The 23,958-nt window shown below is 49.0% G+C and overlaps 1 protein-coding gene across 1 annotated transcript; it reads left to right on the forward strand.

Annotated features, from left to right (window-relative positions):
- Nucleotides 1-12,898, forward strand: LOC135371605 (zinc finger protein 431-like). Its single transcript, XM_064605597.1, has 3 exons — nt 1-180; nt 1,617-1,760; nt 10,861-12,898. The coding sequence occupies exons 1-3, from the start codon at nt 54-56 to the stop codon at nt 12,813-12,815; spliced, it is 2,226 nt and encodes a 741-aa protein (XP_064461667.1). The 5' UTR covers nt 1-53; the 3' UTR covers nt 12,816-12,898.
- The last annotated feature ends 11,060 nt before the right edge of the window (nt 12,899-23,958 follow it).

The following is a 23,958-nucleotide window of genomic DNA, read 5'->3' on the forward strand; positions in this document are numbered from 1 at the left end:
TCTGCGTGTTTGGGACGTCAAGTTCCAGCCCTCGGGATTTTCAACCCCGAGAGATGGAGCTCTCCCTGAAGTTCGGTGGTCAACTCCCAAAAGTAAAATTGGAGCCTCTTGACGCTAGCCTACCAGAACAGGGCCAGCAACAGGAATGCAACGAGTCTTCACGGGGAGACAACAATTACGGTAAAATTTTTGTAGACATTGTACTCGGTTGGTGAATGCTTTCTGGAATATTCCTGAGGAACATGAAATAGTCTAAACTATGTACAGTGCTGGACAAAAGTTTACGGAACACGCTTCAGCACATTCCATCCCCAGAGCGACATGCTAGCAGTGAATGGGACCATACGGAGTTATGGAGATTTGCCCAGGTAACAGGGTTCCATCTTCTGCTGCCGGGTCACTCCGAAGAAGGAAGGCGACGGAGTGTTTTCCGCAAACTTTTGTCCAGCATTGTGCTACTAAGACCAAATGTTCTGGTGAATGTCTTACATCTGGCTGTCTCACGTCATTTAAAGGGGCTGTCGCATCCGTCCCGGTTGATTCTAAAACTACAGTGCAGTTTTACTCCGCGTTGGTTGTTGATAATAACGGGAAAAAATCCGACACAAATTGGTGGTGTCGTTCCTATGCAGTTGGACTGGCTGGAGTACTAGTGGAATGCGTCTGCTCTGTGATCGTCTCGCATGTGTATTGTTGTTTGTGTATGGTGTCGGACGTGTTCATAAAGCCAGGAGCGTCACAGCTTGTTCCAGACAGCGAAGTCACTTAAGGGCGAATCACTTCTTCAGAAATCTATGGATGATTTTCATTCGCACAAGACACATGAATACTCAGTTATCATCATAAGATTGGTACTGGCGTGTTCTCTTAGCTTTTCTCTAGTCAGTGACGTATTTTTTATTTGACAAGGTTGAGCCGTTGATTTTTAATAAATTAAAGTTTGGCGCGTCTCGAACATGTGCTGCCATCTCGGTAGAGTGTCGCGCAAATATTTGCGAATTCGGGCTCAATACAAATCGACGGATAGTCCTGGAATTCTACAAAATGCGTCATTGACAAGGGCAAAGCAAGGAGAACCCACCAGTACTTCCGTTCGGACGATATTTTACGCCGTTTCTGAGCGCTGTACGAACAAACGTTCTCTATTGTCTCGCGCAGAAGGGATTCCCCCTTAAGAACTCGCAGTGGTGAGCGAAAGTCAGCATATTTACTGACGTCTCTCCACTTAGTATATTGTGAAGCGAAAGCTGAGTAGATGACTTCAGAGATAATCGCCTGCTCCCATTTGTGTGCCTAGCTGGAGGAGGACACGTTTTTAAGACTCGTTTGTTTAATACTATTGAAGCTGTCTTCAGAAGAGAGACACGACCAAGTTGGTTGTTAAGCGGCGACAAGCATTACTGTATCGGGGTTTTGCGTACGTTCTCAGATCCGATAGCCCCTTTAACAAAAGGATCCCAGGAAGTTTTTCTGGACTGGTGTTTTTGTGTTTGATGTGTACACATGAATTGTAACACAGCATAATGAGATTCAGAAAGGGGACAGAGATGACTACATATCACGTGGCTTGAAGCTTTGCCTTGTGACTTACTAATACCTTTTTTGTCTAACTTTAGGGGCAACTCGAGGGATGATCCAAATTAAAGAAGAACCTCGAGAGGAATCTTCGGACGAACATCCGATCATTGAAGTGAAGACAGAGCCTTACAACACTGCAATTTTGGACCAGGTGGGACACAGCCATGACTCAACGTCAGAAGGTGATACAAAATGATTAGTTCACTTAGTTACAAAAAAAAATCTACAAAAAAGTGTGATGCAACAGATATGCTTTGGAGAGGTTCCTCTCAAGCACGTATCATCTTTCCTGTCATGCTCGCTCATACTTGGGCTGTGAATTTTTCAGTAAAAATCTGGCGCTGTCTTCAATTTGGGGAGAAATCGGCATCACTTGGGCATCCGTGGGCTATGGGATGTTTTTGTTTCTCATCTTATCTATTAAAGGTGCACTAAAATGCAAATGCAACTTGTTCTCAAATGAGAGCGAGTGTTTTAATTAGTAGGGTGTAAGCAAAACTAGTTCACGCAACGCTACCGCTTAGAAGAAAGATGCAGTGAAAAGAACATGAGAGAACTGATGTTCTGAGGCTGGAACAACATAGAAGGAACAAATACATACAAAGCCTTATTGAGGCTTTGTATGTATTTGTTCCTTCTATGTTGTTCCAGCCTCAGAACATCAGTTCTCTCATGTTCATCAGTTGCCGCCTGCGTCGATCCCGTCGTATGAATGTGTGTATGGGAGAGCAGAAATGTAAGAGTGAAAGGAGGATGAGTGAGAGAGAGTGGCTGGTTTGTCCCTTCAGATGACGCACCCTGGAAGTCGCTGAGAAGGCGTGTTAGCTTAGCTCAATTGGTAGAGCCCTGGACCGGCAATCCAGAAGATGTGGGTTCGACTCCTACAGCTGGCTAACCTTTTCAGTGACTTTCAGCTTTCATCGCAGTGAAAATAACTGTCTTTGGCGGCATCCAATGAGACTGTACGAGAAACACATGTCTGTCTGTTGTGCACGTATGGATTTGTAATGGGGCCTGTTGTACTGTTCCGTACTTGCGCCACATGCTTTAGTCTCAAATTTTTCGATACTGATTTACGGAATCCTCACGACAGTTATCACAAATCTTCCACTGGCAACGTCTTTTGAACAGCGACGTAAGTCCGCTTTGTAACTCGCGCCATGTTTTTCGCCAAAACTGCTCCACGGCGTGGCGCACTCAGCGTGGACTAAGAGCACCCGATGCGCGAGTTAAAGGAACATTGACTGCTTAGCGGCGAAGCAAAAAATAATCTGGTAAAATTATTGTTGTTGGCTTCGTAACAGAATCCTTAGTAACGAAATTGCTTGGAATCCAAGCTTCTATTTATGACAAGTATGAAGTTAACGTGGCATATAACTTAATTTGAAATGAACTTGTTCTCACATTTTAGTGACCCTTCAGGTCCTTTTATAAGTTTTTTTTTTTTGTGACCTCCCAGCAGTCATGGCCACTAGCTACTTCTACAGTAGTTTAACTATAACTACTAACTACTTTGCAATGAAGTAGTTTAAGTAGTAGTCCAACTACTTTTCAGTGAGGAAGTTAAAACCACTGCTTTAACTACTACAATGTATTTTACAATGTAACATCTGTAACTACTTAACGTTGACCACCAACACCAATCCCATTCTGTAGTGTTCTTGGACACCCGAGTGTGAACGACAAGCAGTGATAAAAGTGAAGATTTAGTAACCATGCATGGCACAATTGCACTGCACCTCCGTTCTCATCAAACAAGTAGCTCGAGGTAAAAGTCGGAAGCACAATCGCGCCGTAAAGCTTGCGACAAAATCGGAAGTAGTTGGCGCCTGCACTAACCTAACTACTGTAGCTAACTACTCGAAATAGTAGTTTAACTAGTAGTTGCCACTGCATTTCTGCAAGTAGTTGATAACAACTTTTTAACTACAATTGCCTCCCAGCGCTAATCCTCTTAGGCAGCGGCAGTTCTGACACACATGGGTGTATTTCAGGGAACGCAAGTGACTCATTCTTATATGTGTTACGCGTGGCAACCTCTGCTCGTATTCAGCGGAAATGTCACTTCAGGATTACGTGGCGACTGGAATTCGTGGAGAATTCGAGTTTAACCGGAATTGGTCGCAGGTTTGTTTGGGGGGGGGGGGGGGGAGGGATAGCCGGGTTTAACCCGAAAAAGTCACTCCCTACTTATACTGAAGGCTGTCACAGAGGACAAAGCGATAATGGCTCCTGAATTCATAGATGTGTCTGCACCAAGACCTCTCCTTGCTAGAGACAGTTTACATCTTTCGTGAACCCTTCCGCTGGCTTACCACGTCTAGCTTACTACGCTGGCTTACTACGCTTACTGCATTGTAGAAGATGGGGAAATTCGAGATAAGGGGGCACATTGAGATACAGTAAAAGCTAGTTAATTTGCACCTCATTAATTCGAATTGCTGGATAATTCGCAAAGTCATCATGGTCGACTTCAAAGTCTGCGAGGCAAAGTCGCAAATTGGAGGAGGCAAAGTTATCATGGTACCGCCATATAGTACATCAATATATATCACACTCAAATCAGCTCCGCTACGGATAATTTGAACGGCGCGCCCACAATTGCACGCTGCCGCTGTCAGCTTTCCAGGTTCAAACTGTGCACCAAGCTACTATTTCTGCCAATCAGCAGACACCACTGGAATGCATCTTCTCCTTCTCTCCTTTTCTTTTTTCGGAATCGTGGCTGCGTTGCTGTCATCGTTCCACGTGCACAGTGTCGCTTATTAGCTCACGAGGGGAGTATCGAGTGCGGAGACAGTGCTCATTGCCTGGCACATGCTGGTGTGTGCGCAAGAGTGCAGGTCAGTCCGTGCATAATATTAAACCCCGAGATTAGGGCAAAAGGGGACAGACACAACACGGAGTCTCAAAAAGTCAGTCCAGCAACGATTACGAACTCTTTTCCCCATTGTGGATTTGTTGCCAAAGTGTGGATGAACACACCCAACAGGACTCCAACATCAAGGCAGAAGGGATAGTTACTACAGCCATGCGCGATGTGTTCCAGGATGCTTGGGAACTGCCTGTTCTAAACTACCATAAGAAGTCCTAAACTGTCATGAGATGGACCCGCGGACAGCGCCACGGATGAGGAAGGGGAGGTGTTGCGAGTGTGGCCATTAAGAATGGAGTTGCACTGAACTTCATGTACTTTTTTTTTAGCTTTGAGGGAGACCAAGACTAGCACTACAGCACATGCATGCAAACGAAGCTTGACCGTGCTTTGTTGTAACAGTCAAAGGCAAAACTCACTAACTGGTTTATTTCGCAAATAAAAGTCTGGACTGTTCATCGTGCACTTCTGCTTTATCTAGCACATAAACTTCCGTTCCAGACAGTTGGCTGGTGCATGGTTGCCAAAACATGGTTGGTAAAAAATGTAGATGGTCCACCTATTTGTTTTGCTGTGCCTGCTTCTCTCCAAGTTATTTGAAAGCCTCAGAAGCGGAATTGCGTCTTCAATTTTGAGGGGGGGGGGGTCTTAGTGACAGGAGTGGAAAATATCTCAAGAAGAAAAAGTGAAATGGCATAAAAGATTGCCGGCACTCTAGCAGCTTCTGCTCTCTGCCTGTGCAGGAACGCGTATTACCTAGTTCACCTTCACTCGAGCGATACGTTCTTGATGGCACAAAAGACCGCATAAAGACGAGGCCTTCCCTAAAAGTACATTCGTGCGTGTTGTGCTTTCTCCTGTTTGTCAGCGTGCACTGAGTTTAAAAAAAAAAAGCTCGGCTACGAAGCGTAGAAAGTTTACCAGGTGGTATTCAAAATGTGCAGGTGATACATGATGTTTTTCGGACCTCATGCTGTTAGGAAAAAGAACAGCATGGAGAAAGGAAAGACAGATGAATGGAGAACATCTTCATGGAAAAGCGAGACAAAAGGCAGCGAAATGGTTCGTAATCTCGCAGCAAGAGCACGTGAGCGAGAGAAACAGCAGAGAAGGTTTTTCCTCGAGAGTTTTCTTCCACCAAGGAGAGTGCAGGCGAGAGGGGTCGCTGATTGCACCAGGGGATTGAATTCGAAGCAAGCAATCTTTCAGCAGTGCTGCCGTCCCCTGTCGGGAGTGGGCGGGATTCCGTCGAAGGACTGCCTTGAGGAATGCTTCAGTTCTGTGCGTGGCTGAACGAATTGGTAGATGACTGTTGGGTTTCAGTCATCCATAAATAATGCCACCTCCAACGCACGCGCCACATTTTTGTACGACGCTGCTGCGGCCTGAACTCGTTGATACAATGAAGTCCGTTCCCGCAGATTTTGATCGGAGAGCGAATTGTCGCGCAAACGAGGAACAGCCGGAAAATACTGTTCCCCTCCTCTCCCACCCCCCATATTGCATGTGTTATCAACTGCATATTCTGTCCGTTTGCTCTTCGTTCCTGCCGTGCTCAGTCTGCTACCTGTGTCGATGATGACCACAATGGTCAAGTGTCCGATGGTCCTGTACTCTTAAAGGGGCACTAAAATGCAAAAACTTGCTATCGAAAGAAGGTCAGTGTTTCAATTAGTATAATGCCAGCAAGATTAGTTCACACGGCGCTACTGTTTAGAAGAAAACGCAACGAAAGCAGAACCGTCTTTGGCGTCAGTGAATGGTATCCCCAGGAGGCAAGGATTAGCAGCGGGGCAGCATGAAAAGCAGGCGCATATGTGTTGTAGGTGCGTGTATTTGGAACTGGTCCGGTTGAAGTGTTGTGTATATGAGTGGCATGGTGTCCACTGCTCATTTTTCAGTACCGATTCCCTGAATTGTACCCGAAACAGTTCTCGCATATGTCCTGCTGACGACATTTATCTTCGGACAGCGACGCCCGTCTGCTTTTCAATGCGCACCACATTTTTCGACAGGACTGCTCCATGGTGTGGCAGACACTTGCACATGCAGAATGGTCTAAAAACACTGATGCATGAGCAGAAACGAGGTTTGGAACACTGAACCAATAAAGAGTCTGGTGGAATTTAGTGCTCTGCCTCGAGTACTAAGGGAGCGTCACACACAGTTGACAAGAGAAAGGTTGCACTGGACTGGAAAATAAAACTTCAGGGAGAGTTCACAACAAAACAGGAAACCAGCAAAGAAGGTTAAGTCGAGCATTGACGTGGTTTGTGGCTCCGTAGCGTAGTAACGTGCACGAAATCAGTGTAGCGTGCAACCTTGTTCTTGCATTTTAGTGTCCCTTTAATAGACGCTGCTTTCCGTGCAACAGCTGTGTCTCACAATGGGTTCACATGAAAATGGCGTTGTGCTCTGGATGATGCTATCTGCACAGGCATCGCGTAGGCCCCTCCCTCTGTACTTTGTGTTATGCAGTGGCTGCAAGGTCAGTGGTCGTAAAAGAAGCAGAACGCCGTTGTTTGCCCCCCTGACTGTCCTCAAGAGTTCGTTCATAGTCTGTGAGATCGACGGTCAGTGGTCAATATTTTGTTTAAAGAATTTCACATTAGCACATTGAAGCAACTGTGGCTATGGGCGACGAAACAGACGTGGACAGATGCAGAGAGGACAGCAGGGCAGAAAGGAGTGTGTGTGTGTGGGGGGGGGTTAGTGTGCATCCTGGGCCGACTTCAGGGGGAACTGTGCCGACATTCGTCTAGAAAGTCAGTCAGTGGTCGTAATGACGGGGACAGAATATACACGTTGTACCTGATCCGTCCTCAAAAGTTTGGTCACAGTCAGATTAAGGTTATATTATGTTATATTACCTTTATTTTACGTGTATTTATTTGCAGGTCTGTGTTGTGGGCTTGACCTTTCAGTCTCAGTGTAACTCTGAAAGGAAAAGGTAAAACATAGTAGGAGTTAAATTTATCTTATCTTACCTTTACAAGTTGTCATGATAACGAGGGAGAAATACACGGTGCGCCGGTGGGGAGGAAATCGTTCCCTAGAAAAGCAGTCTCAAAGTGAGGACGTCACCTTCATTTCATTTTTCATTTCATTTCATTTTACTTATTCATCAGCTCTCACTTAGTACACAACATTATATTAACAGGCCCGCCTCAGTCTGTGGGGCTTGCGACACAGGGACCGACATCAGCAGCGGTTACCTGGAGCATGAAAACTATAACACGTGACATTGCTGTATGTTACATAAAATACATAAAACCGGCATGATTGACCTCATATGTTCCAGATGATCAGGAGCGAAACAAAGTAAATGAAAGCAAATTGAAGCACCCAACAACTGTCTTCAGACACGGGAAACAAACTTCACAAAGGCTACCTCAAATGGAGATTTCTTAAATGTGCTGTCAAGTCTTGCTTGCGTTGGGTGGTGAAAATTTCATTGGGCAGCTCGTTAAAAATCCTAAATCCTAAAATCATACTAGCGAGTGGCATAATAACGGCTGTGGACTGTATAAAACTGTCTGTGCTGTAAATGCCAGATTTCTGCAATTTCAGTAGCAAGAGAAAAGGAGTGGTAGGCTCCATATTAAGGTCGAGCACTTTCGATCAAGCATCTTCTGGTTGCACTTCTTCGAATGCACAGTTGGAGATCAGCACAACCACAGTTGGATCACAACTCAAAAACGCTGCACCGATCACTACCAACGATCGACACACTGAGCAACCTTCAGACCAGAGTGAAAGTCAAGAGGCAAGCAAATCATCAACATTAGACCACAAGAAAAACATGCTGTATAAGTGCAGCATTTGCTTCACCACATGCGTGGACACTCACCACATGGCACTTGATCACAAAACTCGTAAAACAAACAGATTTACTTGCGACGCGTGTTCCGCAAAATTCCGTCGTGCATCAACTCTGCGGGTGCATGCAAAGTGTTGAGCCGGAGAATGGTTGCACGATTCCACGATATGTGTACTTGCATGCACATCAAGCACGCACAAGTGCAATCTCTGCCCTGCAGAATCCAGCCACAATATGTGCTTGCGGTATCACAGGCACTCACACATGGGCAAGAAGTTGTTCAAGTGTGATCTCTGTCCTGCACAGTTCAACCAAAGCGTGGGCTTGTCACATCACAAGCGAGAACACACATGCATGGGGCCATACAGATGTGATCTCTGCCCTGCAGAGTTCGGCAAAAGCAGGAAATTGCGAGACCACAAGAGAACACACGCGAGTGAGAGGCCATACAAGTGCGATCTCAATCCTCAAGCACAATGCTCAAGTATCACAAACGAAAACATGCAGGCGAGAAACCCTTTAAGTGCAATCTCTGTCCTGCAGAATTCAGTCATAGGACAGCTCTGACGTGTCACAAGCGAAAACACACGGGTGAGAAGCTCTACAAGTGCGATATCTGTATTGCAGAGTTCAGCTTCAGTGCGAGCCTGTTGTATCACAAGCGAAAACACATCGGCGAGAAGTCCTATAAGTGTGATCTCTGTACAGCGGAGTTCACCCAGAGTTTTAGCCTGTCGTGCCACAAGAGTAAACACACTGGTGAGAAGCCCTTCAAGTGCGACCTCTGTCTTGCAGAGTTCAGCTGTAGCGCGAATTTCGCGCGCCACAGGCGGACACACACAGGCGAGAAGCCATACAAGTGCAATCTCTGCCCTGCAGTGTTCAACCACAGGACGGCACTGTCACATCAGAAGCGCACACACATGGGAGAAAAGCCGCACAAGTGCGACCTCTGTCCTGCAGAGTTCAGCACAAGGGCAGGCCTGCGGCGTGACAGGCGGACACACATGGACGAGAAGCCATACAAGTGCGACCTCTGTCTTGCTGAGTTCGGCCAGGGTGAGAGGCTGTTGTATCACAAGCGGAAACACACTGGCGAGAATCCCGGTAAGTGCGACCCCTGTGTCGCAGAGCTGAGCCAGAGCGCAAGCCTGTCATGTGACAAGCAAGAACGTGTGGGCGAGAAGCCCCACAAGTGCGATCTCTGCACCGCAGAGTTCACCCTGAAGGGCAGCCTGACTCGCTACAAGCGAAAACACACAGGTGAGAAGCCCTACAAGTGCGGTGTCTGTAGTTCAGCTGTAGTGGGATCATGTTGCGCCACAGGTGCACACACACATATGGGCGAGAAGCGACACAAGTGCAATCTGTCCTGCACAGTTAGTCATATCAGGACGCTGCGGCGTCACAAGCAAAAACACGCAGGCGATAAGCCCTAACCCCTGTTCTGCAGAGTTCACGCACAGCATGGAATTGCAGTGTCACGAGCGGACACACACGGACGAGAAGCCCTACAAGTTCAATCTCAGTTCCTGCGAGCTTGAGCGAGAGCACAAACCTCCAGGGCTACCACAAGGGGGACCTACGTGGGCGTGCGAGGTGCAACCTCTGTCCCGCAGAGTTCAGCCACAGCACACATGTACGTGCAGCAGTGATTCAGTGATTCCTTTGATGAAAAATTTGGGAGTGACACTGCGGTTCTCCCGGGCAGCCTGCATCTCCGCAACTCCCTCTAGATAGAGTCATGCAAGTGAAGTCAATAAAATTATTGTTTCCTCAACACCCACTCAACCATCGTGACCCATTCCACATACATCAAGTGCCAGTGTGCAAATTTTTGTTTGTCCTTGGCGGAGGAAATGTCTCCGATGGAGAGGCGGACACGTTGATCAACGTGTTTTTATTAACATCTTAAACACGAGGAGCACTTTTGTTGCTGAGAAATATTAGATGCTGCACTGCCTTCCTTGACCGTGTATATTGCTATAGGAGCGTTACTCATGTATAGCGGTAGGTAAATGTCCCTTGTGTGGCATGATATATTGAATACATTTTTAAAGGATCCCGAGGGAGCCCTGCCTTGGGCACTCTCGTGGGTATTGTTTGTTTGTTAAGAGTGGATGGTCTCGTCAGAATCTCAGTCGGCAAACACTGTTTCGCACGAGGCAAAGCAGCAAGGTAACCACCACCTAGCATCAAACCTGCGAATAGGGGAAGTGAAACCCCGTTTCAAACCATGCTCACAGGCAGCCGAACTGTTGCCGGCATACAGCAGCGATTGCCCACCCACTCAAAAATCACACGATTGGGCCAAGTCTTGGGGCTCAGCTGACAGAGTTTAAAAACTGGGCCCTGCACAATGCAAGAAAAAACAAGTTTTTGACGATACTGCCGTTCTTTGGTGGGAGAAGGTGGGATGAATGGTAGATGACTGTTTGGTTTCGCTCTCTCGTAAATAATGTGGCCTCTGATATGGCCCTATATTTTTGTGCAATATTGTGCCTTAGCTCCGTGAGCAAACGTTATGCTTATGTCAGTCGACTACAAAACTGTCTGCGCTCTCAATGTCCACATTCTGCAATTTCAGGAGCAAAAGAAAGCAGCGATGGACTTCACATCAAGGACGAGTTCAGAGGCACCTGCGATCACGCATCTTCAGGTCTCTCCTCTTCAAGTGCACAGTTCGAGATCGGCACAACAAGAGTTGAACCACAGTGCCAAAACGATGCATTAGTCACCACTGACGGTCGACCCACAGAGCAATCTTCAGACCAGAGCGAGACTCAAGTGGCAAGCAAGTCATCGACGTTCGGACATGAGAAAGACAGGCTTTATAAGTCCAACATTTGTTTAGACGCATGCATCGACACTGGCCACTTGGAGGTTCATGCCAAAACTCACAAAACAAAGACACTTACCTGCGACAAGTGTTCAGTGACATTCCGTCATGCATCAACTCTGCGAGTGCACGCAAGACATTGCACGGGACTAGGCTCGCAGAAGTCGAACGTAAGTGCACCTGCATGCGCATCGAGCGCACACGAGTGCAATCTCAGCCCTGCAGAGTCCAGCCACAGTATGTGCCTGCAGCGTCCCAAGCGCACGCTCGTGGGCAAGAAGAGCTTCAGGTGTGATCTCTGTGGTTTTGAGTTCAACAAGAGGTACAAGCTGCGCAATCACAAGAAAGCACACATGAGTGAGGGGCTATACCAGTGCACCTTCTGTCCTGCACAGTTCAGGCGAAGCGCGATGCTGAAGTATCACAAGCAAAAACATACAGGCGAGAAGGCCTATAAGTGTGACCTCTGTCCTGCAGAATTCAGTCATAGCTCTAGCCTGTTGCGCCACAAGCGGACACACACAGGCGAGAAGCCCCATAAGTGCGATCTCTGTCCTGCAGAGTTCCACAAGAGGTGCGACTTGCAGCGTCACAGGAGAACACACACGGGAGAGAAGCCATACAAGTGTGACGTCTGCCCTGCGGAGTTCAGCTGTAGCTCGATGCTGTTGCGCCACAAGTGGACGCACACGGGCGAGAAGCCCCATAAGTGCGATCTCTGTCCTGCAGAGTTCCACAAGAGGTGTGACTTGCAGCGTCACAGGAGAACACACACGGGAGAGAAACCATACAAGTGTGACGTCTGCCCTGCGGAGTTCAGCTGTAGCTCGATGCTGTTGCGCCACAAGTGGACGCACATGGGCGAGAAGCCCCATAAGTGTGATCTCTGTCCTGCAGAGTTCCACAAGAGGTACGACTTGCAGCGTCACAGGAGAACACACACGGGAGAGAAACCATACAAGTGTGACGTCTGCCCTGCGGAGTTCAGCCGTAGCTCGGCGCTGTTGCGCCACAAGTTGACGCACATGGGCGAGAAGCCCCATAAGTGTGATCTCTGTCCTGCAGAGTTCAGCGAGAGGGCGGGCCTGCGGTCTCACAAGAAAGCACACATGAGTGAGGGGCTATACAAATGCACCTTCTGTCCTGCACAGTTCAGGCAAAGCACGACGCTGAAGTGTCACAAGCAAAAACATACAGGCGAGAAGGCCTATAAGTGCGACCTCTGTCCTGCAGAATTCAGTCATAGCTCTAGCCTGTATGTCCACAAGCGGACACACACGGGCGAGAAGCCCCATAAGAGCGATCTCTGTCCTGCAGAGTTCAACAAAAGGTACGACTTACAACGTCACAAGAGAACACACACGGGAGAGAAACCATGCAAGTGTGACCTCTGCCCTGCGGAGTTCAGCGACAGCTCGATGCTGTTGCGCCACAAGTGGACGCACATGGGCGACAAGCCCCATAAGTGTGATCTCTGTCCTGCAGAGTTCAGCGAGAGGGCGGGCCTGCGCTCTCACAGGCGAACACACACGGGAGAGAAGCCATACAAGTGCAATGTCTGCCCATTGGAGTTCAGCCACATGAAGAGTCTGTCATATCACATGCGAAAACACACAGGCGAGAAGCCCTGTAACCCTGTATCCACACGAGTCAGTTTTCTGCCGGCAGCAAGTCGGGAAGGAGTGAGAGGATATCCGAGATAAACGTGATCACTATGCGTCTGAAGACGCCCGCTCATTCTCTAGCATTCGCAAGAGTCATTTTCCCGGCGGCTGTCAGTTTTCCTATCCCTTCTGTATTCGCGCTTGCATATCGTCTGTGTCTAGCGTAGGATGGACCAATGAAAGAAAAAACTTATTGCGCTTGGGCTCCTTGTGGATGATTCAGAGTGCATTCACGTGAGAAACGGGACAGGATATGGGCCAAAGGATAGATTCCGAAGAAGCGCTACGGAATGTAAAACAGCGTTAACGCAAATCTCCATGTGGACGACCCAAACGCCTGTTGGAGTATTTTGAGAATAGACGCTGTCACATTCGGTTTTATTTTCCACTAATGAAGCGTATCTCGATGCTGAGCATCAATATAGGCGCTACAGCGTGCCGACAAGTGATGGATTGGCGATGAAGCTGTGGTGTCGAACTACAGGTAGTCAATAATTAATTAAATTAAATCAGATCAACTTTTCTTTTCCTTTCGGTAGGACGAGTAGCTTCCAATTATTATGTTTTTATACATGTATTGGAAACGTGCATGCAAACGATTATGTGTAGTCAACATCTGTCCAGCGAAAGAAATATCCACGTTTATAAAATTCATGCTTGTATTCCGTGTCTGTTTCGTCTCGCGTAGAGAAAAAGGTTACTATGCAACACTACATTGTAGGTATCTCTCTATATATTGCATAATTGTTCCGAAGCTGCTGCGCTGGTGTGTCATTGCACCACTTTCGCAGTAAAGCCAAGCATCGTTGGCGTTCCAATTCAGAATTTGCCATAGTACAGTGAATGCCGTTGTATGGGACACATGCAGAACAATCCTGATGAAATAAAAAGCAAGCGCGATAAGGATCCGTTGCGTCACCTCCTCCTTCTGCCGACAGCAGACGCCGCCGGTCGTCAGAATCTGTGCCGGGAGGACAAGATATCCAGCTGCCTCCGACTGCCGCTCCGGAGATCAGAAAGTGGTGACGTTCCCTGACGACTGAGCGTCAGCCGGCAGAAAACTGACTCGTGTGAATACAGAGTAAGTGTGATCTCTGTGCTGCATGGTTCAGCCAGGGCACGAGACTATATCACAAGCGAAGACACACAGGTGAGAAGCCCTACAAGTGTGGTCTCTGTCCTGCAGAGTTCATCGAGAGCATGAAGTTGAGGTATCACAAGCGGAAACACATGAGCGATGGGCCCTAGTAGTGCTATCCCTGTCCGGCAGAATTCAGCCACTGCGCAGACCTGGTGCAATACAAGCGGACACACATGGACGAGTGTCTCTGTGCTATAAACTTGAGGCAGAGCACAAACCTCCAGGGTTGCTGTAAGTGCACCTTCATGGGCATGAGGAAATGCGACCTCTCTTTTGCAGATTTCAGCCACAGCACAAACACACACCAGCCGGAGGACCAGCAGATCACTGACCTGTGGCCTAGTAAGTGAACACAACACACTTGGGATAGGAGCTGTACAAGTGCTGCCGATTCTTTTCTGTTGGGTGTCCTCAACCTCAACACAGATGGAGAAAGGACAGCAGGAAGGAGTGAGGGGCTGGGGGTTTGTTATACGTCCTGGACCGAGTTCAGGGCCCAATAAAGCACAGATGTCCTTTAGACGTCCAGAGGATGATTTGATTAGGACATTTAGTGTGTCCATAAGATGTCCGGATATGTCCAGTATAGGCTGAAAAGACGTACGAATCAAATGCTTGTCAAGATCACGTTGCGGAGGTGGATGTTTTTCCCCTCTACTGCGTGTATGTCTGAAACACATGTAGAAATGTACGTCGGACGTTCTGTATACGTCTGCCTCAATACACTGTAGGTGTCATGCATTATGGCACCACGCAGGCTCTAAACTGCCAACCAGGGTTTCTTTCGACGAATAAATTATTCCCCTTTCTTTCATTATTACCGTGACAAACACTGATCTATTTTTACTTATTTTGCAAAACTGATGAAATAAATAAATCAATCAACCCGAAGAACTTAAAAATACATATATGTGTATAATCTGCAAGATGTAACAACTTATAACCAACATGAGAGAACAGATGTTCTAAGGCTGGAAGAACATAGAAAGGACAAATACGAACAAAGCCTCAAATTGTGAAGATGTGGGTTCGAGTCCTACAGCTGGCTCACTCTTTCAGTGACTTTCATCTTTCAACTTATAACCAAACTCCCGAAAATTACCTTTTGTGTCACGAGCATCTGTCGTTGAATCCATTACAATTTGTTAAATACTGCTCCGGACTCTGGAAAACAGAGTTAATCTTATTTAGTCCATGAAAAAAATCGGTGCCTCAAGGATTCTATAGGCACAATTTCAATCCTGTACGAATCCTGTGCATTTCCGTCAGCTTTTCAAGATCTGCTGAGCCTCCACAAGTTTCGATGACACGAGGAGCGGGTGCAGTAATCATAAATGCCCACGAATTGCAATGATGTCATGTTTTGGAGAGGGCACTTGTCTCCTAGCAACGACGCCGGCGTCTGGGGAGGTTCACATGGGGAAGTCACGCGACGCTGATTGAAAGATGGGAGAGATGTTTTCTCCCTCCTTTGTGTTTTCACGATGGTCGGAGCGGTCGGAGGATATGTCACGTGGGGCTCCTCTGAGTGCAGAAAGTGCGCCCTCCGGAGGACGCGAAGTGCAACAACGTTGCCAGATAAGAGCCAGGCGCTCCGTTAGAGCCTAGCATGACGTCAGAGTCCTTAATAATAACCATTTTCTCTAGCTTTCGGCTCACGTAGTGCCAAAATATTTTGCAGGAATGTAAAGTGTGACAAGAATTTTTCAGCAACATAACTGATAGGATTTTGAAGGCACGAGATTATGTTCGTATAGTTGGTAGTGGCACTTTAATGACATCCCAGGAGTGGACATTGGAAGACACTCGATGGGCTCCCGATCCAAGATGACGACCCTAAGCGGCACGCTGCAGCAGCTCGATGTAGAGTCACAAAACAGGGAGCAGAGCAGCGACACTCAGCCACGCCGACGACCAGCGAGTCCGACATTTTGTATCAGGCGCGGCTGCGTCGCCTAGCAATGGGACGCCCATCTCCCCCTTCTCAGGTGAAGAAGAATGCGCAGTCGATCCAGCTCGCAACCCAGGAAATCGGTTTTGCGTGGTGGTGACCCAACATGAACGGCGCGTTCTTGGAAGGAGAAACCACGTGACACGATCGGCCCAATCGCGGACACCGAACGGCGGCTCCGGCGAAGAAAAGGAATGCGATACTCTGTATCCCTATTTATTGTGACCCTAGCTCGATGCTGCATGATACTTTTGTTGCCGACAGGGTACGTCAGTGGGATGCAGTCAGTTCAGCATCTGGATCACTGGAAAGGGAAGGATGAAAACCGTTTTTGCTGCATGCGCGCTATCAAAGCTCTTTCACATAGTCACCCAATGTCTCTAAAACCTCTCGTAAACCAAGCTCTGGATCAGGGTTCTTACGAGAGCATGGTTACGCTCACATCGGAGGTCAAGGCGAACCTGGAGTGGGGAGCAAAGTTCTTCTGACGCTCCAGGCCCGGCCGGATGGGGTTTGTACGAGAGTACAGTAGTACAAGATATTCAGATGGACAGGCCGCTCCAAGGTTTGGGGGCCCTAGTCTCGGCCCTATTCCATAACGCACAATTAATGCGCAACCTGACCAAGGATCGCCGCGAGCTCCCGTGCCAAGGCTAATCGTAACGTTATTGGGAACCTTGGCCTACCAAACATCTTTCACATCGGTAGCTGCGCTTCCTCTCCAACTGGATAAAGGGCAACCTCCATGCAGCGAATGTACAGCGAAAAAGCTGCGAACTTCGCTCAGCGTCGGACGCCCTGCGCGAGCGTCCGCCGCCGATCTGCCCATGCCAGATATTTTCGCCCAGCGTCCGCGATTCCGGAAGCGTCAACTGCAGATGAACCAATCAAAGTGCTCTTCCGCTACGAATCTACGCCAGATCGTCTGCACGTGGTCGTCTGCTCTCGTGAATCATCGTCATCGTCCTCTTCTTGCAACTGGGTGCTGTCGTCTGCTCGCTGTTTCGCCATCTGCATTGTTAGAACGTGAGGCACTCTGCCAAGAAACATGTTTTCCTGTCGCAGTAGTGAATATGCCTTTCGATACGTTACCGGGCGCACCTTTTCAGACAGTTGTTGCATTTAGTTGCAAAATTTGTGACATTAAATACAATTTTTCGAGCAACTGATTTCACTAAACTTTCACCTTATACCCTGGCAACAGTGACATCACAGCATGAGCCGTCCGCTGGTTTTTCGCTCCATGGAGCTGTTGACGGCGAAAAACTGGCGGCGGACGCGCGTGCCAGTCTGCCGCGCAAACTTCGTTGCAAAAAATTCGCTCCATGGAGGTTGCCCTTAACAGAGAAAGAGAGCAGTCGCAGATACCACTCGAATGAGAGTCAGTCCATTCGCCTGAATAAGGTAGAACGTCAGTGGTGGTCATAGTGTCCCACAGTGCGATCCCAGGCAATTGGTGGTAAAAGACCCCGGTAAACCATAGACGTCCAGGAGATGTCCAGCTGATATCCCAAATTGGATGTTTGGATATCTATAAGTGAGTTTATTTTAAGTGAGTTTATTTTTTGTTCGGTACCTGCCAACAGCCAGAGGCCTTAATGGTTAATGGCCTTATCCCATGGATCATTGCAGAGAGCCCGTAGACATCGCATGTATGTCCTGGCGACTATGCTTTGTCCCACTTTTTCCACATTCCACGAACGTCCATGAACAGATTAACATTAAACATGATCAGAACGCACTCACCGCAATAGAGTCATAATTACCGCGGAAATTTTTTCACCCCGTTAGAAAGAACCGAACGGTTGACGGGAAACACTGCACCTGGCCCGACCGCCTCTTCCAGCCCCAATTCTCCGGAGCAACTGGCGATAACTGGTTTCCGCGGCAAAGGGAGAGGGCGCTCACCACCACCGACAAGCAAATCGCTTCCGTTCCCCTGGTAACGGGGAAGTTGCGAGCGCCGCCACACGCGAGAGATGGCGATCCGATAACCGTGCGTCGTCTGCTGGCTCCAAATGCGTAGACGTGGCAGCGCTTTCCTAGGAATGCGGAGAGGAATGGAAATTCGGCGCTAGCAGACGATGCCTGGTTATCGGATTGCCACCCGTGTGCTGCCGCTTGCAGCCCCGCCGCCACCAGGGGAACGCGATGACGCGAAGGCAGTACAGCAATTACGAACACCGGGCGCTATTAGCAATATCATATTTTCACAGTTCGAATCAGTTGAGCGCGTGATCGGGCTAAGCCTAAACGACGAAATCTCGCCGAAGTCCCCTCGTCAAAACACGTACGCGAAAAACCTGGGCTACCCTGGATATCTTTTTGGCACAGTGCCAATCACTTCAGCGCGTGGTCGGGCTAAGCCTAACCGACGAAATTTTGCAACAGCAGCCCTACCCCCCCCCCTCCCAAACACGCAGTACACACGACAAGCCTGCGATATCATATTTTCACAGTCCGAATCAGTTCAGCGCGTGATAAGCCTAACCGACGAAATTTTGCCGCAGCCCCGCCGTCCAAACACGCAGTAAACACGAAAAGCCTGCGCTATCCGCGATATCATATTTTCACAGTTCGAATCAGTTGAGCGCGTGATCGGGCTCAGCCTAAACGACGAAATTTTGCCGCAGCCCCGCCGTCCAAACACGCAGTAAACACGAAAAGCCTGCGCTATTCGCGATATCTTTTCTTTTCACAGTTGCAATCACTCTCGCGTGGCCCCTTCCCTCCCTGGCATACATGAAAAATATAAACACTGTGCTTTCCGCCATTGCTAACACCACATCTCTAATCACCCGCCCAGGCACTCGAGCTAAGCCCCTTTTTTATCGGGAAAACCCGTCGCCTGCTTCCCTCTCAGACACGCGTCGTCAATATGAACACTCCGGGCTTAGAGCCATTGCTAACACCACTCTCTAATCACGCGCCCTGGTTCAGCCTATTTTTTTCAAGAAAACCCGCCGCCTGCCCCCTCCCAGAAAAGCGTCGTAAATATGAACACTCTCCGCCATTGCTAACGCCACATCTCTAATCACGAATACGTTCTAACGAGGGATCTCTAACGACGCCCGCCATAAATATGAACACGAGACACTTACCGAGCCAACACGCCACACGTAGCAGGTCATCCTCCCTCTGAACACTCCTCTGGGCATTAGTTCACGTCTGTGAACTAGGGTTCCGTCTCTCGTCAAAAGATGCCTGGGAAAGAAAGGAACAATCAGAAGTATTCCTAGCTGTGTGTCCAACGTTAACGTACGCAGTGGGGTCGGCTTCTAATTCTAAACGACGAAATCTGGCCGAAGTCCACTCGTCAAAACACGTACACGAAAAACCTGGGCTACCCTCGATATCTTTTTGGCACAGTGCCAATCATTTCAGCGCGTGGTCGGGCTAAGCCTAACCGACGAAATTTTGCAACAGCAGCCCTACCCCCCCCCCCCCCCCAAACACGCAGTACACACGAAAAGCCTGCGCTATCCGCGACATCTTTTCTTTTCACAGATGCAATCACTCTCGCGTTGACCCGTCCCTCCCTGGCATGCGTGTAAAATATGAACACTCTCCGCCATTGCTAACACCACATCTCTAATCACGCGCCCTGGTTCAGCCTATTTTTCGGAAAAACCCGCGGGCTGTCCCCCTCCCAGGCACGCGTCCTAAATATGATGATACATGGGAAAGAAAGGAACGATCAGACGTACTCCTAGCAGTGTGTCCAAGGTTAACGTACGCAGTGGGGTCGGCTTCTAATTCAACGACGCGGGCGATTTCGACAATTCAATGAAATTTTCTTGCACTATATCAGTCGTAACGCGATCCACTCACCGCCATACTGAGAGTAGCAGAGAAGTCATTATTAACACGCTCTTTCCTTTACAGAAAAGAGCTGAACAGGCCAGTAACATGCACCACAAAAATTGATTCATCGCCAAAGGTTACATCCCCTGTCTACACTGGCTGACGTGTGCATTGGAATGATAGCAATCTGTCCGACACATCAACACACGCATTAAACATGAACAGAACGCACTCACCGCAATAGAGTCATAATTACCGCGGAAATTTTTTCACCCCGTTAGAAAGAACCGAACGGTTGACGGGAAACATTGCACCTGGCCCGACCGCCTCTTCCACCCCCAATTCTCCGGAGCAACTGGCGATAACTGGTTTCCGCGGCAAAGGGAGAGGGCGCTCACCACCACCGACAAGCAAATCACTTCCGTTCCCCCCTGCTGACGGGGGAGTTGCGAGCGCCGCCACACGCGAGAGATGGCGATCCGATAACTGCGCGTCGTCTGCTAGCTCCAAATGCGTAGACGTGACAGCGCTTTCATAGGAATGCGGAGAGGAATAGAAATTCGGCGCTAGCAGACGATGCCTGGTTATCGGATTGCCACCCGTGTGCTGCCGCTTGCAGCCCCGCCGCCACCAGGGGAACGCGATGACGCGAAGGCAGTACAGCAATTACGAACACCGGGCGCTATTAGCAATATCATATTTTCACAGTTCGAATCAGTTGAGCGCGTGATCGGGCTAAGCCTAAACGACGAAATCTCGCCGAAGTCCCCTCGTCAAAACACGTACGCGAAAAACCTGGGCTACCCTGGATATCTTTTTGGCACAGTGCCAATCACTTCAGCGCGTGGTCGGGCTAAGCCTAACCGACGAAATTTTGCAACAGCAGCCCTACCCCCCCCCCCCTCCCAAACACGCAGTACACACGACAAGCCTGCGATATCATATTTTCACAGTCCGAATCAGTTCAGCGCGTGATAAGCCTAACCGACGAAATTTTGCCGCAGCCCCGCCGTCCAAACACGCAGTAAACACGAAAAGCCTGCGCTATCCGCGATATCATATTTTCACAGTTCGAATCAGTTGAGCGCGTGATCGGGCTCAGCCTAAACGACGAAATTTTGCCGCAGCCCCGCCGTCCAAACACGCAGTAAACACGAAAAGCCTGCGCTATTCGCGATATCTTTTCTTTTCACAGTTGCAATCACTCTCGCGTGGCCCCTTCCCTCCCTGGCATACATGAAAAATATAAACACTGTGCTTTCCGCCATTGCTAACACCACATCTCTAATCACCCGCCCAGGCACTCGAGCTAAGCCCCTTTTTTATCGGGAAAACCCGTCGCCTGCTTCCCTCTCAGACACGCGTCGTCAATATGAACACTCCGGGCTTAGAGCCATTGCTAACACCACTCTCTAATCACGCGCCCTGGTTCAGCCTATTTTTTTCAAGAAAACCCGCCGCCTGCCCCCTCCCAGAAAAGCGTCGTAAATATGAACACTCTCCGCCATTGCTAACGCCACATCTCTAATCACGAATACGTTCTAACGAGGGATCTCTAACGACGCCCGCCATAAATATGAACACGAGACACTTACCGAGCCAACACGCCACACGTAGCAGGTCATCCTCCCTCTGAACACTCCTCTGGGCATTAGTTCACGTCTGTGAACTAGGGTTCCGTCTCTCGTCAAAAGATGCCTGGGAAAGAAAGGAACAATCAGAAGTATTCCTAGCTGTGTGTCCAACGTTAACGTACGCAGTGGGGTCGGCTTCTAATTCTAAACGACGAAATCTGGCCGAAGTCCACTCGTCAAAACACGTACACGAAAAACCTGGGCTACCCTCGATATCTTTTTGGCACAGTGCCAATCATTTCAGCGCGTGGTCGGGCTAAGCCTAACCGACGAAATTTTGCAACAGCAGCCCTACCCCCCCCCCCCCCCAAACACGCAGTACACACGAAAAGCCTGCGCTATCCGCGACATCTTTTCTTTTCACAGATGCAATCACTCTCGCGTTGACCCGTCCCTCCCTGGCATGCGTGTAAAATATGAACACTCTCCGCCATTGCTAACACCACATCTCTAATCACGCGCCCTGGTTCAGCCTATTTTTCGGAAAAACCCGCGGGCTGTCCCCCTCCCAGGCACGCGTCCTAAATATGATGATACATGGGAAAGAAAGGAACGATCAGACGTACTCCTAGCAGTGTGTCCAAGGTTAACGTACGCAGTGGGGTCGGCTTCTAATTCAACGACGCGGGCGATTTCGACAATTCAATGAAATTTTCTTGCACTATATCAGTCGTAACGCGATCCACTCACCGCCATACTGAGAGTAGCAGAGAAGTCATTATTAACACGCTCTTTCCTTTACAGAAAAGAGCTGAACAGGCCAGTAACATGCACCACAAAAATTGATTCATCGCCAAAGGTTACATCCCCTGTCTACACTGGCTGACGTGTGCATTGGAATGATAGCAATCTGTCCGACACATCAACACACGCATTAAACATGAACAGAACGCACTCACCGCAATAGAGTCATAATTACCGCGGAAATTTTTTCACCCCGTTAGAAAGAACCGAACGGTTGACGGGAAACATTGCACCTGGCCCGACCGCCTCTTCCACCCCCAATTCTCCGGAGCAACTGGCGATAACTGGTTTCCGCGGCAAAGGGAGAGGGCGCTCACCACCACCGACAAGCAAATCACTTCCGTTCCCCCCTGCTGACGGGGGAGTTGCGAGCGCCGCCACACGCGAGAGATGGCGATCCGATAACTGCGCGTCGTCTGCTAGCTCCAAATGCGTAGACGTGACAGCGCTTTCATAGGAATGCGGAGAGGAATAGAAATTCGGCGCTAGCAGACGATGCCTGGTTATCGGATTGCCACCCGTGTGCTGCCGCTTGCAGCCCCGCCGCCACCAGGGGAACGCGATGACGCGAAGGCAGTACAGCAATTACGAACACCGGGCGCTATTAGCAATATCATATTTTCACAGTTCGAATCAGTTGAGCGCGTGATCGGGCTAGCCTAAACGACGAAATCTCGCCGAAGTCCCCTCGTCAAAACACGTACGCGAAAAACCTGGGCTACCCTGGATATCTTTTTGGCACAGTGCCAATCACTTCAGCGCGTGGTCGGGCTAAGCCTAACCGACGAAATTTTGCAACAGCAGCCCTACCCCCCCCCCTCCCAAACACGCAGTACACACGACAAGCCTGCGATATCATATTTCACAGTCCGAATCAGTTCAGCGCGTGATAAGCCTAACCGACGAAATTTTGCCGCAGCCCCGCCGTCCAAACACGCAGTAAACACGAAAAGCCTGCGCTATCCGCGATATCATATTTTCACAGTTCGAATCAGTTGAGCGCGTGATCGGGCTCAGCCTAAACGACGAAATTTTGCCGCAGCCCCGCCGTCCAAACACGCAGTAAACACGAAAAGCCTGCGCTATTCGCGATATCTTTTCTTTTCACAGTTGCAATCACTCTCGCGTGGCCCCTTCCCTCCCTGGCATACATGAAAAATATAAACACTGTGCTTTCCGCCATTGCTAACACCACATCTCTAATCACCCGCCCAGGCACTCGAGCTAAGCCCCTTTTTTATCGGGAAAACCCGTCGCCTGCTTCCCTCTCAGACACGCGTCGTCAATATGAACACTCCGGGCTTAGAGCCATTGCTAACACCACTCTCTAATCACGCGCCCTGGTTCAGCCTATTTTTTTCAAGAAAACCCGCCGCCTGCCCCCTCCCAGAAAAGCGTCGTAAATATGAACACTCTCCGCCATTGCTAACGCCACATCTCTAATCACGAATACGTTCTAACGAGGGATCTCTAACGACGCCCGCCATAAATATGAACACGAGACACTTACCGAGCCAACACGCCACACGTAGCAGGTCATCCTCCCTCTGAACACTCCTCTGGGCATTAGTTCACGTCTGTGAACTAGGGTTCCGTCTCTCGTCAAAAGATGCCTGGGAAAGAAAGGAACAATCAGAAGTATTCCTAGCTGTGTGTCCAACGTTAACGTACGCAGTGGGGTCGGCTTCTAATTCTAAACGACGAAATCTGGCCGAAGTCCACTCGTCAAAACACGTACACGAAAAACCTGGGCTACCCTCGATATCTTTTTGGCACAGTGCCAATCATTTCAGCGCGTGGTCGGGCTAAGCCTAACCGACGAAATTTTGCAACAGCAGCCCTACCCCCCCCCCCCCCAAACACGCAGTACACACGAAAAGCCTGCGCTATCCGCGACATCTTTTCTTT

This window comes from Ornithodoros turicata, unplaced genomic scaffold (assembly GCF_037126465.1).
Source record: "Ornithodoros turicata isolate Travis unplaced genomic scaffold, ASM3712646v1 Chromosome117, whole genome shotgun sequence".
Taxonomy (NCBI): Eukaryota; Metazoa; Arthropoda; class Arachnida; order Ixodida; family Argasidae; genus Ornithodoros; species Ornithodoros turicata.